The following is a 19,005-nucleotide window of genomic DNA, read 5'->3' as shown; positions in this document are numbered from 1 at the left end:
TTTTAAATATCTGTTTCTTTAATATACGCGGAGGCATTAAGGGGGGGAAACAAAACACTGCCTTTGAACCAATATGTACTTAACTATACAGGACATGTTATGCTTTGCAAAGGGAGGCTCATTTCTTCACTGTAAAATGTGCAACCAGCCCAGGTCACAGACACACAATCTCTGCTTCTCACAGAGACAGACAATTAAGCAATAGAGAGAGAAAGAAACTCTAAGGTAAGTTCTCTGCAACCAGAGCCTCATTTTCATTCAAAACCAGGAGGCAGGGAATATTGCTTCCTGATGGCTGCCTGGCAGACTTCCTGACACACAATGTGTGTGATACTCATTAGGCTGTAAAGCACTATACTATATTGATGGCAAGAATCAGTGTAAAATCAACACCCATCATCGTGTGTTAAACATTAGATACATATTTGCAAGCTCTGCAGCTCCTGCAGAAATGTCCTCTTCGACCAAGAACTGGCTGAGATCTCTTAGCCAATTCTAGCACAGCCAGAGCTATCTAGACAAATCATATATGGTTCCAAAAGTACATGGACTACTGGAGTCATGATAGAAGTTTCGTTCTATGACAATGGTTCCTTTTACTTACAAATAAATGGAACCTGGAAAAATAGCACATTAAGTTGTAATTATATACAAATAAGGGATGTACTGGTTAATGATTAAAAAAAAAAAAAAAGTTGAAAAGGATACGAGGAAAAGGCAGACATGTAATGATGTATTCTAGCTAGCAAGCTGATGTTTTCAGCCAACAAAAATATAAGTTTATATAATATAAACTAGAATTCAAACCAAGCCAGTGACCAGAAGAGCACATAGAAAAATTACATTTAAGCAGTTTATTGTCTGCAGCAAAAAAACACAATGCAGAGCACTAGAAATACTGATCATAGGCATGTCAAAGAGTTTTAACAGGTTTGCGCTTCACAACCTGCGCTTGTAAATAACACAAAGTAACACAAAGTTGAAGCCTTTAAAACTGCCATCAGCCTGCAACATGGGTACTGTAGAAAGCTGTCAAGTGATGGTGTTTACATGAGGACCATAGGTCCTGAGGCTTGAAAGCCAAAATCGTGCATAACCGCTCTACTGAAAGAACAAAATGTTAAATAAAACGATTAACACAATGCCTGCAGCACGTATGCATACAGGGGAGAGTCGACATGGTAAATACTTGTTTAAATTACAGTGCATTTAAGATTGGTTTAAAAAGCAAGAACTTGCACTAATGCACACAACGGCCGGAAAAAAATGCTACAAAGCAAACGTCTTATTCACTGGTGACTGAAGAGTTAAATAATTTCCTCGGCCCCATAAAATCTAGCCATGTGACACCAGCAGTCCTCCCACTAAAGGAATACACAACATGTTGCGTTGCATCCAAAAATATATTTATTTCCTAATTGCTTAGTTGCTTTTATCAATGTAGAAATATATAGATTCTTCCTAATAAAATCTATGCCAAAATTAAAAGGAATACACATTACTGCACATTCGCATGTTTGTTTTTTTAAAAAACAAAACTAAAATAGGTTAGTCTTCAATGGAACAACAGTGACGCACTTTGAAAAAAACGGTGAAGACTTTAGCCAGGGATCAGCAGATTCCTCTAGCTGTGCAGTGAACAAGCAATCACTGGTTCTAGTCTGAATACGGGGAGGGTAGTAGATGGCCGCTGAAAAGAAAGTAACACTTTTAGGAAATTTAAAACAGCAGAGAGATTCATTTAAAATACAATGCACAGTAGGTCCCGATCCTTACTATTAATCTTCTGTTCATGGTGAGGCATCAGATAAGTATGTTTGCAGCATGGTGTATTAAGAATCATTTTTATGCATTTTTAAGAGGATAGAGTGTGGAAACATGGTTTTTATGACTGCATTTAACATTAATGTCCTACAAAGCAAGGGACAGTTGGACCACATTTCTTTGCCTAAAAGGCAAAAAAAAAAAAAATATTCAAAGCAAGCACATCAAAAATTGTGTAACTTATAGTGGCTAAATACAATAATATGCATGCATGCATGCAACACTACCTCCACTAGCCCAGAGCCTAATTTAATGTAGCTTCTGACTTCTCTCTCAATATCACTTACCCTGCAAATAACATCCTTAGTCTGTAATCAAATTAAGCACACGCATTAATGTAATTACACCACTTGCCCACTTTATGCATTGCTAATAAAAAGTCTGCTACCCCTCATTTTGAATACATCGTGCCAAAAAATAGGGAGAAAAAAAACGAAACAAAAAACATAAAAAACACGCACAGCACTACCGCAGCGTTTGCCAGCTTTCTGTGCACTGCAGAAAAAGAAAGCCAAAATAGGGAGGGGGGAAAAAAACTGAAAAGGGGACAAGGGTGGCCGCACGCACACAACACAAACCTGATGGCTATCCACACGGGAAGGGGGGGCGAGATGTTAGCTATGCAGCAAGAGTCCCCCAAAAAATAAGATGTTTCCAACTCCAGTTACTTTCCCACTCTGCAGATTTCGTTAGAAAATGGAGGAGAAGCCTGGTGTCATTTTACTGCTGGGAGAAGTCCCTGCTTGCCAACTCCTGACGGAGGGGCCCATTCAGACAAATACACCCTCCCTTCTAATAAATAACAGCAGCTGTCCGGACATTAATATGGCTGGTAAAAGCAGTCAATGCAAAACAAAAATAAAACAGAAAGCAAGTAATTATCGGTGGGTAAAAAAGTGCAGCAAAATGCCGTGTGGATTGGCAGGTAGACTTTTTTTTTTGCACTTTGCAATACTTTAAACACACACATTTGCAAGCTAAAGGATTGACAGTTTAGGAAAGATGAAGGGCAAACAGGAAGCCTGGCTTTAAAAGCTGACGGAGCATCACTACAAATGTCAACGCAAGAGGAAGAACAGAAAAACACCGTAAAAATGGCTGCAGCTGTGAGCCCAGCTCACTGCTCTGGAAAATCTCATCAGCACGTGCTAACCTATTAATTCCGTGCCAGACAATTAACTCCTCCACTCTGGAGCTGCTCTACTCCGCTTACATAAAGATTTCATAGGCATTCTGGGCACCCAAGTCTCTGCATTACATTACCACTTTCCCAACTATGTCATAGGCTTTTTGCTCCTTTTTAGCTGCAAGAGAATCCCAATAAAAATGCAGGCTGTCACTGGAAGTGGGAGAGGATTTCTCAGATTCTCAATGAATTGTCAGTACAGTGGACATAAGTGGACAATTTTGGAAAAACAGCTCTAACACTATGGAGAGCCTCTGGCTGCAATTTAACTCTTGCAGCGCACTTTGATATCTTTCTGACTTATGCACGTCAAAGTAATTCCTCCCTCCTTTACTTTACTTAAAAAAATAAATTAAAAAAAAATTAAATTTAAGTGCAGCTAATGAGTCCTCTTACTAGAACACAAGAGGAGGTAAAGGCTGTCCCAAAGGCTTATACCAGAGGGGGGGGGGGGGGGGAGGAAGAACCATGAAATGAAGAAGACACCATAGGCACCCAGCCCACTACATCTCATTAAAGTGGTTTGGTACAGGGTCCCTGTCCCTCTTGGTACTGCAATGCAAAAATAGAGGCACTTCCAGGAGTTACACACCATGAAAAGACACTGGACTTCTTCGTACTCTGCATGAGGACATCAAGCGTCAGAGAAAACCCCATAGAGGCCATGCTTTACTATGGGGAAGGCCTAATGCGTGCAGGGCACTTGCTGCACATTAGGCCCCCTCATCAGAAATTCCCATAGGAAAGCATTGGATAGGCTGAGATTATTCTGATTATCTCAGCCAAGGACACAGGCCGTGAGATGGAGCCAAACTCCACCCTGGTCAATCCGCATCTCCTCAAAGATTTTTTTGAATCAATGCATCTCTGTGATGAATATTCAGTGTCTCCATGCAGAGGGTGGAGATACTGAATGTCAGTCACACTGTGCAGCAGTGCCATAGGAAGCACCTCTAGCAGCTGTCTGGCCACTGGAGGTGCCCCTACGCTGTAATGTAACACTGCCTTTTCTCTGAAAAGAGTTTACTGCAAAAAAACCTGCAGAGACTGACTATACTCACCAGAACAACTACATTAAAGGGACACTATAGTCACCTGAACAACTTCAGCTTAATGAGGTTGTTCAGGTGAGAACTATAGCTCCCTGCAGCCTCTCTCATGTAAACACTATTTTCTGAGAAAATACAGTGTTTACATTGAAAGCTAGGAACACCTCCAGTTGCAGTCACTCAGAGTGAACAAGAGGGACTTCGGAATTTATGGAGGCATAATATGCCTCCATCCACTCAGATCTGCTATCAGCAGAGCACAGGGCAGCACTGTGCACAGCATCCTGGGATTCAGTATCTCCTCCCTCTGCATGCAGACACTGAACTTTCCTCATAGAGATTCATTGATTCAATTCATCTCTATGAGGAGATGCTGATTGGTCAGGGCTGTGTTTGAATCATGCTGGCTCTGCCCCTGATCTGCCTCTTTGTCGTCAGTCTCAGCCAATCCTATGGGGAAGCACTGTGATTGGATCAGGCTATCACATGTCAGCAGACTGCTTGTTTTTCTGAGTCTAACAGCATGCAGATTTAAAGCTTCTGGCTTGAATACAGTAAGATTGTTACTATATTTATGGAGGCATGATTGGCCCAGATGGTGGTGTTAACACTATAGGGTCAGGAATACAGGTTTGTGTTCCTGACCCCCTATAGTGATCCTTTAAGCTGTAGTTCTGGTGACTATAGTGTCCCTTTAACAATAATAAAAATTAAAAAAAAAATCACTTAAGGCAAGTTTTCTCCAAAATTAGAAGTTATTGGAGTCTGACCGAAAACATTATTACTGAAAAAAATGGGTGTGTGGAGATCGGAATAGACTGATCACACTGCATGTACTCCAGTATTTCTAAAACCAGCACAAACAAAAAACAAGATTTTTGTGTCCCCACCTCACTTCTTGGCATCTATATATAGGTAGGTATGTACAAAATGTGTTCTAAAGTACTAAATATGGGGAAGTTACAATGGAAACAAAATGCACATCTCCCCTATTTCATGTTTGTACCACTTAAGTAATTACCTTGGAAACAAGTAGAATCAGCAGGTACAGTATTACCATCTACTTTTACATTAGTAACATTTTAATCTCTCCTTATACAGCAGACAGCCTGAGAAAATAATGGAACACCCCACTATAAAGGAACACCCAAAAAACACTATTTAGAAGGTATACCCCAATGAACGCATTTAACAGGCCATAAAGGGACACTATAGTCACCAAAACAACTGTAGCTTAATGAAGCAGTTTTAGTATATAGATTGATCCCTGATCAATTCCCTGCAATTTAGGAGGTAAATCACTTTTGTTTCTGTTTATGCATCCCTAGCCACACCTCCCCTGGCTGTGACTGACGCAGCCTGCATGGAAACAAAATTGTCTCACTTTCAGATTTATTTTATTTTATTTCTTCGTTTATGTGTTCCAACATGTAATAGGCCATAATGTAGACCATAGCAACTAATTAACCCCTTAACGCCGTTCTATACCGTCCCCATTATAACGGGCTTTAAAGCAGTTACTGTGTCATAGAATGCCCTAACAGCTTTTAGCCCCAGAAGTCGCTGTCTATTCACCTCCGCCGCGATACTCTTCTGGGGAACTGCCTGACCGTCCCCCCCTTGGCAATTTAAGCCCCCGGGGGCCATGTGATGGTCGGTATAGCTTGCTTGGGATCTGCCAGCAGGGGGACTGCCTAAACTGATGTACCCCATTTTGAATACCCTGGGTTGTCTACTTTTACAAATGGTATGCCAAGATGTGGATAATTTTCATTCCTGGGCTGCCATATGGTCTCAAAGGCAACATAGGCCCAGCATCCAATCAGGCAAATTTCAATAGAGAAGGGGAAAGCACTATATATGACCCTGTAAGTTTCCAAAACTCATAAAACCTGTACATGGAGGTATTGTGGTACTCGTGAGACATTGCTGAATACAAATGTGTGTTTTATTGTAGAAAAAAAATCTAACAGCATTATGACTCACAGTTAAAATGTCATGCAGAACTTGAAAAATAACACATTTTCTTAATTTCTCAGATTAGATTTTATTCACATTCAATTATGTTTCATATAAAAATATATGTGATATCAAATGAAAGCCCTGTTTCTCCTGAACAAAATTATATATAGTAAGTGTGGGTTCACTTAATATGAAAGCGGTGAATTACGGTTGAACAACATATAGCGCAAATTCCAGGTTTTGTTTTGATCACAACTTGAACAATTTGCTCCGTCCTTAAGGGGTTAAAGACATCATACGGATAACATTGTAAACAGCATGTAACAATTTGCTATAAGATATGGATGGTTGGAGCAAGTGTTTCTGTAATGTGTGCAGGGAATCCAGGCAGGCAGGATGATCTAGGGTTGTGGGCTGTTAGAGCACAAATTGGCAAGTTGTATGGTAGTGAGAGGCCCTACCGGTTGAAGCCAAGTGGTTTATGGCACAGAGAGAAACAGGACAGCCTAGTTGCCCTAAAAAAAAACCAAGTGTGGTTTAGATATTAAGACAGTAAGTACTAAATTTAAAATGGACACTATAGTCACTAGAACAACTACAGCTTAATGTATTTGTTCTGCGAGTATAATAGCTCCCTTTAAGCATTTTTATGCAAACACTGCTTTTTCAGAGAAAAGGCAGTGTTTAACATTGCCTCTAGGGTTACCTCCTATGGCCATTCCTCAGATGGCCACTGGAGAGGCTTCCTGGCTCAGGGCTGCACAGTAGGCAGCCCTGCCGTTCAGCGTCCCCACGCGCTGAATTTTCCTCATAGAGATGCATTATTCAACGCATCTTTATGAGGAGGTGCGGATTTGTAAAAACGACGCTTGGCCCCGCCCCCTTGTCAATGTTAGCCAATCCAATGCTTTCCCCATGGAAAGCATTGGACTGGCTAAAAATCTGCAATTTTGAGGTCACCAAGGGGGCGGGGCTAGCGCCGGCAGACCTGTGGAGAGCTGGAAATGGTTATTTTTAACCCATTCTGAGGGGAATGAAACACAAATTGGACAAAATAAAGCTGCACATTGCATTACCATGACATGAGTGTTAGCAATTATAGCGCTCACTAACCCCTGAGCACTGGGAAGGAGAGGTAAAATCTAACGCAACTTTAAAAAAAAAAAAAAAATTATTTTTAAATGGTATTGTTAAATCAAAATTAAGGCTATAAAGCTGGTTGTAAGAGAATATATATATATATATATATATATATTATATATATATATATATATATATATATATATCTATCCAGACTCTGGCACTCAACCTCAAAGAAAAAAAGTATATCAAATGTATATTACCAGGGTGCCTCCAGGCCAATAGATAAAAAGGTAGAAATCAGGAGCACTCGCTTGGATTTTTCAAACGTGAATAAACTATTTAATCACAACTTCAACTTCAACATATATATTTATATTTTTTTTTTATTATTATTTTATTTTTTTAAACGTAATCATGGAATCATTTTGACTGTGCACTCCCTGGATTAATTGTATGACTTAGCCTAAGAATGTCATGTCGGCTTCGAGGTACAAAGGGACCGCAGACAGAAGGCATTGGATAAAATGAGGCAGTTCTTGATCGTTAATGGATTCAGCTATCGCTCTTATTTTAACATTGTTGCGCCGTCTCGCGTCATCCAGCACATCTATTCTGGCCTGCAGGGTCTGATGCAAGGATTGGAGGTGCTCCATAGAGGAAACATCTTCAGTAGCTTTCACCCAGTCTGTGATGGCTGTTATTTCTTCCCCAAGTACCACAATATCTATATAAAACAAGGTGCATAGGTTCTTCAGTAGACTCAGGATGACTCATTTAGTGGCTGGAGCCCCCAGATCACTTAATGGTATTGCCATTAAGAATGAGTCCATAGTCTCCAGTATGTTATCTGGGGCGTCCAGAGATTCTTCCTCCAAAGATAAGCATTGGGAATCCGGCGGTGCCGCCATTTCATGTGCTGCGCCATAAAGAGATCTCCAATCTCTGAGTGCAGTCACCCGAGTGAGGTTTTTAAGCTTTTGTGCATTCCCCCCATGGTGTCACAGGGCTCAGAAGGCAGTATGGTCTGGAGCACTGCAGACATGCTACTGCTTGCAGTGAAGATCAGCCAATGCTCCCTCAATCAGATGTTACTTTAAAAATGTTAAATCCTGCTCTGAAATTTAACTTTTATATTACATACAGTGTCTAACAAGGTATTAACAGAGCAAGAGATAAATTATAAATTAAATAGAATTTGCAATAAAAGAAGTGTAAACATTAGATTACTTTTTTTCAGGAAGTGTTTAGGAAGGCTGTGTAAGTCACATGCAGGAAGGGGTGCCTTACAAAGTCTTCCTAAACACTTCCTGTAAAGAGTCATCTAGAGAGTCAATTCTTTTATAGCAAATTTTTGTATTTTTTTTTTTAATTTCTTATCTCCTGCTCTGTTAATAGCTTGCTAGACCGACCCTGCAGGAGACTCCTGTATGTAATTAAAGTACAAATTACAGAGCAGGAGATACAAACTTTTAAAGTCAGTTACATTTGATTGAAAATAAAACCATTTTGCTGTCATGTAGGCGGTATCAGTCACATTCAGGGAAATTGTGGCTAGGGCTGTATGGCAGCCCTTGCACCTCCCCTGGCTGTGGGGGGGTGGGGAGAGTAGAGGGGCAATCCTAAAAGAATAGACTTCCATATATAGCCCTTTGCCAAGAACAGTTCTTGTTTTTCCTCGAATATTATGTCCCTAAAGCTGTTAAATGGTCATTCCTCAGTTACTCCCCACATATGGAGTCATGCATACTTGAGACATAGCACAGTATATTCCTGTGTCAGGCACTGACATCTTATAATCATACACATTAACAGTTGCTCACGTGTAACTACATTCAGACATGTCTAGTGGAGAAAAGGAGAAAAAAAAATCTAACCTTTAGTCAGTCATTTTGGGGGCAGATTTTGGCTAAAATGACTGAACAAAAACTCTAAGATCCACTGAGGGATTGATGTTTTAAATAAAATGTTTGGTCTAAATTACTTTGTCTCTTAGAATAAAACATCAATGAAATTAGCAACTGTGTGGGCTTACTGTCTGTTAAAATTATGCCATGAGAAAAAAAATATATAGAAAATGATCCAAAGGCAAACCTTTTTAAAGTTTACAGAATAACAAACTTCTTTGCCATTTCAGGCTCGGCTGTGCAAGTCTATTTTCAAGCCAGAACAACCCATAGTGTCACCTCCCCGCAAATATCTCAAACCTAAAAGGAAAGTATGCCAAAATAAACCTTAAAGGGGGACACTAAGCATCAAAACCACTTAATCTTAAAGCAGTTTGGGTGCATAGAACCAGTCTTTATTTTTCTTCTGGCAACATTTACGTTTGCATAAATTTGGCTGGACACTCAAATAGCTAGGGTGAATACATGTTTTATTCCTAATGCTATAGTGTTCCTTTAATCAATGTGTGGTGCCTACTGGTATAACAGTTCTCTTTTGTGAGATGTTTAATATGCTCAAGCACTGCAAGAGCACCTGTAATGCAGACAATATGAAAAGTATTTTATGGACGAGCAAAGCGCTCACTGGACATGCGCTTCTCATCCTCAATTCTTCTCTATCAGAATCAATCGACTTAAAAAGGAAGTTAAACAGGCGTTGCTTGCAGGACGATGTCACCAGAATTGAAGCTGGAGGCTGCACAAAGTGAGCATTTGCTCTATAAAGAAGATTAAAATGAACACCATCGCCCCCAAAACAACTTTAGCTTAATGAAGCAGGTTAGGTGTATAGATAATGCCCCTGCAGTTTCACTTCTCTGCCATTTAGGAATTAACCCCTTAAGGACACAGGACATGTGTGACATGTCATGATTCCCTTTTATTCAAGAAGTTTGGTCCTTAAGGGGTTAAACTACTTTGCTTATTCAACGCTAGTCACACCTCCCTGCGTGTGACTTACACGGTCTTCTTAAACACGTCCTGTAAAGTCATCTAATGTTTACACGTCCTTTATTGCAAATTCTGCTTAATTTAGAATTTTTCACCTCCTGCTGACAATAGCTTGCTAGACCCCGTAGGAGCCCCCTGTGTGTGATTAAAGTTCAATTTACAGAGAAGGTGATAAAAACCTTTAAAGTAAGTTACTATTGATTGAAAAGTAATCCATTTTGAGTTTATGAATGCTGTGTCAGTCATAGCCAGGGGAGGAGTGGCTAGGTGTGCATAAAACAGAAACAAAAGTGATTTAACTCTCAAATGGCAGCCAATTGTGTGGAGAAACTTCATAGGCATGACCTATCCAAAAAACTGCTTCATTAAGCTAAAGTTGTTTTGGTGATCACATACAGGGGGGACTCTAAGTTAAATAGACATTAAGAAACTATAGCATTAGGAATACAGGTTTCTAAATTTTATGACATTTATTGTAAAATAAACATGTGTTTACCATAATAGGTACATTTAAAAAAAAAAAAATTCCTGGATGCAGGTCCACAGTATTCTAGACTAGTGATGTCCCGAACGGTTCGCTGGCGAATAGTTCCTGGCGAACATAGCGTGTTCGCGTTCGCCACGGACTGCGAACATATGCGATGTTCGGTCCGCCCCCTATTTTGTTTTTGTGGTCTTTGACAAATTTACTAATAAAAAGTAAAAATTCCTTAGTATTAGTAAATTGTGCCCCTAATCGCAATACCACGAGTAGGGGCATGTCTATTAAACCGTGAGCAGCCTGTGTCCACCCTCCCTGAGCGGGTGGGGACCCTAAAGTAAAAAAAGGGGGAGGACTTATTGTCCTGCCCCCTGGCCCCCACCCCTGAGCGGTGGGTGGGGGCCCCAAATACCAATAAGGGGGGGGACACCTATTGTCCTCCCCCCCCGAGCGGTGGCTGGGGGCCCTAAATACCATTAGGCGGGTGGGGGCCCTAAATACCAATGGGGTGGGACGGACCTATTGTCCTCCCCCCCGGCCCCCACCCCTGAGCGGCGGGTGGGGGCCCTAAATACCAATAGGGGGAGGGGGGGGGACACACCTATTGTTCTCCCTCCGTATTCTTGTTTAGGGCCCATCACTATTGTGGCCAGAAAGAGTCCCTGTGGGTTTTAAAATTTGCATGCCTATTTAAGTCTATGGTGGTTTGCAAACATTTGCGGAAGTTCACGTTCGCCATTCGCGAACTGCAAATTTCATGTTCGCGACATCACTATTCTAGACCTCAATTTGCAATTTAAAATACACCTTCTTGGGGAATAATGCACACTTTCAAAGTTAAATGAGAAACTCAATTGTAGAATAAAATACATGCACAACATTAACGTTCAAAAGTTATTCCCATTAACATCTCAAGACGCATTAACACAGCCACATAAATACCTGCATCAACACAAACCTCCAACAGTTAACATACCACAAACCTGTACGTAACCACTTAAAACCGAGGCCTACCTTTGGTTTTTTGCTCAGTAGCCTGAAACAGAAAAATAACAATGTAACTGGAATGTCTCTGAACACTACAAGGTGTAGATTAGAGTATTTAAAAGTTAAAGAACACGGAAAAAGAAAAACTAGCTCACAGTCCAGATGAAAGAGAGGGGGGCGGGGAGGGAGGGGAGAAAAAAAGTCTCTGTAAAAAATAGTAATAGTAACTAAACAGTCAAGGAAAAAAATTGCTAGCACAAAATCCATCTTTGTTCATTAGTTTAATCATAAGGACCAAATATGTCTATTTAAATATACATTCCAATCCACTCCTCCCTCCCATGTCCTCTATCCACTAAATAAATTTAGCGATTTACAGAGATTTAATTATCCACTAAAAGTGCATTAGCCTGGCTGCATGATTACCATTTAGTAAGGGTAAACTGTTAATGTCAATGCGTGAGCATGTTTCGTTTAGGACATTTATAAAGAATGGAGACCGGAACAAAATACAACTAAATCACTACAGCAAGACAAAATCACTGCATAAACCGAAAGCAGATTCCTTGGCTTATACTTTCCACTGCAGCACTCAACACATCTTCATCTAGATTGTTTTACTGCCCTCACAAAATGGACAACTTTAAAATCCTGGCTTAGGAAATGGCTTCCTTTTCAAACAGGTCACAAGTGTGTGAAAAAACATTCTTATAAATATAGAAACTAGAGTCCTGACTGCAAAACAAGGAAATGTCACTTTACCCAATGCACTCAAACACTCGCTCATAACTTTAAAAGAAATATCTGCTTAACGCAAGATGAACTGTATCAACCAAGAGCATACATCATGTCCTGTGCCACAACTACAGTTGGCAGTGGGTTTATGGGGTTTAAAGCTAAACAGCTAAGACGGCCTTTAACGTACCTGCATCTGTAATGTAAACAAAAACCTTACAGTAATGGTAATACGATACCCTTGAAAGGATGACAGGCTGACTGGACAGAGATGCCTGAAAAGCTATTGGATATAGTGCAGCTGGAGTAATAACCACTGAGCTAGCTTAATACATCAAAAATATCATGGTCCGCAAGCCTACAAAATTGATATGCAGACCACTTCTTTAATAAGATGAACAGCATTGCTTTGAAAGGGTCAGTTAAAGCATAAGGCCTCTATACGCATGCACACCACTTCATTCCATTGAAGTGGTCTGGGTGCATTGGCTCTGCTGTATTACTTCTGCAATGTTAAACATTTGTGTTAGAGTTATGGCAATGTTTTCATTGTGAAGCTAAACAGCTCTAGTGGCTGTAACCCTGGAAGGCGATGCTTCAGCTTCCAAAACAGAGTCGGAATTGGTTCGACTTTTGACCTGCTCGCATGAGGTTATCGAATACCCTCTCAGGTATTAATGCTCTTCTATGGATGGATTCAATGCTAATTCAGGCACAGGCAACCTTCGGCACTCCAGATGTTTGGACTACACCTCTCATGATGCTTTGCCAGCATTATGTGTGTAAGAGCATTATAGGGGATTTAGTCCACAACATCTGGAGTGCCGGAGGGTTGCTTACCCCTGCTCTAAAACCATACATGGGCATTAAGTCCACAATGCTTCTCTATAGGAAGCATTTGAGATGTCTTAAATGGTCATCATGCCTGATTAGCTCAACGTAACCAGACCAGGCTGCAGAGAAGAGACTGTTCCGCCAGTGCCGATTGTGATCAAAAACTTAAAGGGACACTATAGACACCAGAACAACTTCAGGTAATGTAATTGTTCTGGTGAGTAGAGTCAGTCCCTGCAAGCATTTTCATGCAAATCTTTTCAGAGAAAAAAAAGCAGTGTTTACGCTGAACTATCCCCACGGAGATGCACTGATTCAATGCATCACTATGAGAAATGCTAATTGACCAGGGCAGTGTTTGGCTCTGCCCCCCGCCCTCCCCTCTTTGACTGAGATCATCAGAATTGACTCTCAGCCAATCAAATGCTTTCCTATGGGAGGGGGATCAGGGCGGGCACAGGTAGATCCATGTGGTAGAATAAAGGCGAGTTACCTTATTTAAGGGCGACAACGGGAGGGGATGATTTGGGGGGGCTAAATAGTTTTTATGTTTAACAGGGTCTGTAATACATGTTTGTGTTCCTGACCCTACAAGTGTTACTTTAAAAGGATACTATAAGTGCCAGGAACACCAAGCTGTATTCCTGCTGGCACTATAGCCCCTTCTGTGAATAAAGGGCTAAAAACTATTTAATTTTCTTACCAGATCCCAAAGCCCCTCTCTGTGCTGGGTCCTCCTTCGTCCTGCGACAAGGGGGCGCTAATGCGCATTAGAGCTCCCCAAGGGAAAGCATTAAATCAATGCTGGATGTCCTAATGCAGATCGTGAGGATGTCTAGCATCAGATACCAAACCAAAAGGTTTGGTTTGGATGCAGGAAGCCCCTCAAATGGCTGGAGGCAGACTTAGTGCTGCAATGTAAACATCACAGTTTCTCTGGAACTGCAATGTTTAACATTGTAGCACTAAGGGCAATAAGGACACTTTACCCAGACCACTTCAATAAGCTGAAGTGGTCTGGGTGCCTACAGTGTCCCTTTAAGCTACAAACTGAATAAATTGTAGCAAACAGATCAAATGGTATATTAGGTCAACTCTTACTCTCCCTGCCCATATCAAGCACACTTAAACTGCATTGATGTGCTGCACGTTGCTCTGTACATATCGAGCAAACAAGATTTAACCCTCTGATTGCCAAAGCAATCGCACAAAGTGCAGCACTGATGTTCAGAGTCTTCCCGTTAAACTTTCTCCATAGACACGCATTGGGTCAATGCATCTCTATGAGGAGATGCCGATTGGCCAGAGTGGTGTTTGGGAAAGCATTGGATTAACTGATATCATTAATTGTGATGATCTCAGCCAAGGAGGCGAATCGGGGGGGAAGAGGAGTTTTAACCCTATTTAAGGGGAGCAAATGTGCGCGCCTTTAAACTTCAGATTAATCATTCATACACTCCTTACCATATTCACATGTTAAAGGACCCTATAGTGTTAAACTCCACATTTAGGTGGCTTGCCTCCTCAGTCCCCTTAAAAAAAAAAAAAAATTAAAATACCTTATTTCCAGCGCCGCATGGGTCCGCTGGCCCCGCCCCGATCCACCTCCTTGACATTAGAATTGACGATTTTTTGCCAATCCAATGCTTTCCCATAGGTCAAGATTGGCTAAAATTGGCAAGGAGGCAGCGTGGGCCAAACGCTGTTTTGGCCTACCGCGCAGCACTGCCTTAGGAAGCATCTCCAGTGGCCATCAGAGGAATGGCCCCAGTGGCCATCAGAGGAATGGCCCCAGTGGCCATCAGAGGAATGGCCCCAGTGGCCATCAGAGGAATGGCCCCAGTGGCCATCAGAGGAATGGCCCCAGTGGCCATCAGAGGAATGGCCCCAGTGGCCATCAGAGGAATGGCCCCAGTGGCCATCAGAGGAATGGCCCCAGTGGCCATCAGAGGAATGGCCCCAGTGGCCATCAGAGGAATGGCCCCAGTGGCCATCAGAGGAATGGCCCCAGTGGCCATCAGAGGAATGGCCCCAGTGGCCATCAGAGGAATGGCCCCAGTGGCCATCAGAGGAATGGCCCCAGTGGCCATCAGAGGAATGGCCCCAGTGGCCATCAGAGGAATGGCCCCAGTGGCCATCAGAGGAATGGCCCCAGTGGCCATCAGAGGAATGGCCCCAGTGGCCATCAGAGGAATGGCCCCAGTGGCCATCAGAGGAATGGCCCCAGTGGCCATCAGAGGAATGGCCCCAGTGGCCATCAGAGGAATGGCCCCAGTGGCCATCAGAGGAATGGCCCCAGTGGCCATCAGAGGAATGGCCCCAGTGGCCATCAGAGGAATGGCCCCAGTGGCCATCAGAGGAATGGCCCCAGTGGCCATCAGAGGAATGGCCCCAGTGGCCATCAGAGGAATGGCCCCAGTGGCCATCAGAGGAATGGCCCCAGTGGCCATCAGAGGAATGGCCCCAGTGGCCATCAGAGGAATGGCCCCAGTGGCCATCAGAGGAATGGCCCCAGTGGCCATCAGAGGAATGGCCCCAGTGGCCATCTGAGGAATGGCCCCAGTGGCCATCAGAGGAATGGCCCCAGTGGCCATCTGAGGAATGGCCCCAGTGGCCATCTGAGGAATGGCCCCAGTGGCCATCTGAGGAATGGCCCCAGTGGCCATCTGAGGAATGGCCCCAGTGGCCATCTGAGGAATGGCCCCAGTGGCCATCTGAGGAATGGCCCTAGTGGCCATGTAACCACTTCCTTTTCTCCCTTTTCTCTGAAAAGGCAGTGTTTACATGAAAATGCCTGAAGGCAATGATTATACTCACCAGAACAACTACATTAAGCTGTAGTTTTTGAGGTGACTAAAGTGTCCCTTTAATAATTTGAAACATTTTTACTACCTTTATATCAGGTTTGTTCTCCAATACCGGATTAACTTAAATGTCAGTGTCTACTTATTTAATTTGGAATTTAAAATCAATAGAAAACTCTCGGGGCAGGGGTATTTCTCTGTAAAAGGTTGAGAAACACTGGTTTAGTCGGCATACTACCTCAGAAACTGTAAATACTAGACTAGCAAAGAATTCTACACAAAACAAACATTACAAGTGTATGTAAAAATAACCACTGATGGTTGGGCTTTGAGGGAATAATAGAATTAGTGAATTTGGGTACAAAAAACAAAATATACTGATTTACATTAAATTGCCAGTCAGACTTTTTCCTGATATAGTTAAAGCAAACAAACCATGTAAAGTTAAATATTTTACATACAGGTAGTTACTTGGTATTTTAAGCACCAAGCATTTAAAGGGACACTATAGTCACCAAAACAACTTTAGCTTAATGAAGCAGTTTTGGTGTAAAGAACATGCCCCTCCCGCCTCACTGCTTAATACTTTGCCATTTAGGAGTTAAATCCCTTTGTTTATGAACCCTAGTCACACCTCCCTGCATGTGACTTGCACAGCCTTCCTAAACACTTCCTGTAAAGAGTCATCTACAGGTTATCTAAAACTGGATTAACCCATTTGTAAACATAGCAGTTTCACTGAAACTGCTATGTTTACAGCAGAAAGGGTTAATCCTAGATGGACCTGGCACCCAGACCACTTCATTTAGCTGAAGTGGTCTGGGTGCCTATAGTGGTCCTTTAAGATGTGGTGACAGGCCATACTTTCTTCTACCTCAATAGCATCTACATTAGAAAATGCTGAAATAATTGAATTTGCCTACAATATGGCTGTAGGAGTTTATTTTCTATTTAAATATTCATCATGACTATTACACCATTGCGTGCCTAGCATGATCTAAGGCAATACATGTTGATAATTATGTAAAGATTGTTTTAATTTATTAGTTACAGAAGTTACAGATTATGCACCATTCCCTGTTTCTCAATCCTGTACAGAGACCATTAGTAGGTACAGGATATAAAAATGAATACAAAGTGTTTGGAGTGCAGTAAGAATGGTTTGGATGATCACTTCGGGCATGGGCATTTAATATCTTTTCTGAAGTATCTTTTAATGAAATAAATAAAAATCCAGCCTCGGCCCTTCTACATCTGAATTGGCACTTTAAGTCACGCAAATATATCTGTTCAGCTATCCACTGTTTTGTTGCAGTTAAAATCATCATTGCTAGACAGTGGAAATCTTCTAAACCTTTTCAGAAAACCTCCTTGATCAATCAAATTATATTCTAATTGAGAATGGATAAAGATATCACTAAAAATAGTTTAGTAGTCTCAAGAAAAAGATTGGTATTCAACCTGGCTTCAACATTTTTCTCAATTAAATGGTTAACTTATTAATCTCAATCAATTAGATTAAAGTTATAGAATTTATAAATTATCTGTATATTATTTTTTCTGGCTAGATGAAAATAGCCCAGGGATAATTTAGTTTGTAAACAAATGAGCGCCTACTTCTATTGATAGAGATATATATATATAGATATATATAGATATAGATAGATAGAGATATAGATAGATAGAGATATAGATAGATAGAGATATAGATAGATAGAGATATAGATAGATAGAGATATAGATAGATAGAGATATAGATAGATAGAGATATAGATAGATAGAGATATAGATGGATAGAGATATAGATGGATAGAGATATAGATAGATAGATAGAGATATAGATAGATAGAGATATAGATAGATAGATAGATATATAGATAGAGATAGATAGATAGATAGAGATAGATATAGATATATAGATAGAGATAGATAGATAGAGATAGATAGATAGAGATATATAGATAGAGATATATAGATAGAGATATATAGATAGAGATATATAGATAGAGATATATAGATAGAGATATATAGATAGAGATATATAGATAGAGATATATAGATAGAGATATATAGATAGAGATATATAGATAGAGATATAGATATATATCAAGAAATAAAAAATTTATCTATATGTGATATTTTTAGGATTTTTTTCCTGCTCTTAAAATAGGTGAAGGGTTAATTTTTTTCTTTTCTTTTTTATATATTCGACTGAATTCGATATGTATATGATGTTTATTTTATCTATGAGGATGTTTGATCCGTATCAATCAACTATATTATGTTTGCTGTATGTATGTATTTAGAATTTTTGTATTATGAAAAGAAAAATTTCAATAAAAAACTATTAAAACAAAAAGAATGAATTGGATAATTTGTAATCTTTTAAACAGCTATTCAAAGGAAATTACCACCTATGCAGCATCATATACACACACAGGTCCCATGATGCGTATAGGGTGGGCTATGACATAATTTAAAGTCCTTGTGGATAAGGAGGGGAACTGAACAGGTGAAAATTATTTTCTCTGCTAGGTAAAGATCAGAGAGGGGGAGTGGACCCCCTTACATAAAAAGGGAACAAACAATGTAGCAGAACCCTGTCCCGTCCCCCTCGCATGCACATGAAGGGATTAGCATACAGAACACTTAGGATACCTCAAAACTACATTAAGGTTTTAAAAGATGCTTTAAACAATCCTTATTGGATTTAATATTTCTCTTATAAAGTCCAGCATTCAAACATAGATCAGTATACACAGAAATATTATAAAGTTTATAGCATATTGCCACAAAATACTTCTATGACCATTCAATATGTAAAACTATAAATCTAAGCACTCACACATATTAAAATACAGTATTCGTTAATTGGTAATAACGCTATGGCATAACCTGCATTTGTCAGGACCACCAAAACTACTGTAGTATGCCGGCCCAGATATGAGGAGAACTTTAAGAGCTGACAGAAAACTGCCTCTTTTGCTGCAGACAGTGATGGAGTATACTGCCTGTCCTAGGAATATCACATCAGACTCGAATTGGACAGAATGCTGGCCACTGACCAGTATGTGTCTGGAAATAAGATATCCATAAACACACAATTATTGCTATACAATTGTTGGAATGAGTATTCACGCTGTGTACTGCTCAATTTATTTATTTC

General features: G+C 40.7%; 1 protein-coding gene across 9 annotated transcripts in view; it reads right to left on the bottom strand.

Moving 5' to 3' along the window:
- The window catches only part of TNRC6A (trinucleotide repeat containing adaptor 6A), a 76,200-nt gene that overhangs the window by 39,024 nt on the left and 18,171 nt on the right, over positions 1-19,005 (bottom strand). For 8 of the 9 annotated variants that reach the window (XM_063430511.1, XM_063430513.1, XM_063430514.1 and 5 more), the window contains exon 4: positions 11,494-11,515. In XM_063430511.1, the coding sequence (XP_063286581.1) occupies positions 11,494-11,515 (22 nt within the window). Of the gene's footprint in view, positions 1-1,578; positions 1,750-11,493; positions 11,516-19,005 lie in introns of those variants that run through there. The other variant, XM_063430516.1, reaches the window with a different exon arrangement.

Source organism: Pelobates fuscus, chromosome 8, assembly GCF_036172605.1.
Source record: "Pelobates fuscus isolate aPelFus1 chromosome 8, aPelFus1.pri, whole genome shotgun sequence".
NCBI lineage: Eukaryota > Metazoa > Chordata > Amphibia > Anura > Pelobatidae > Pelobates > Pelobates fuscus.
This window is presented reverse-complemented; position numbering and strand designations above follow the sequence as displayed.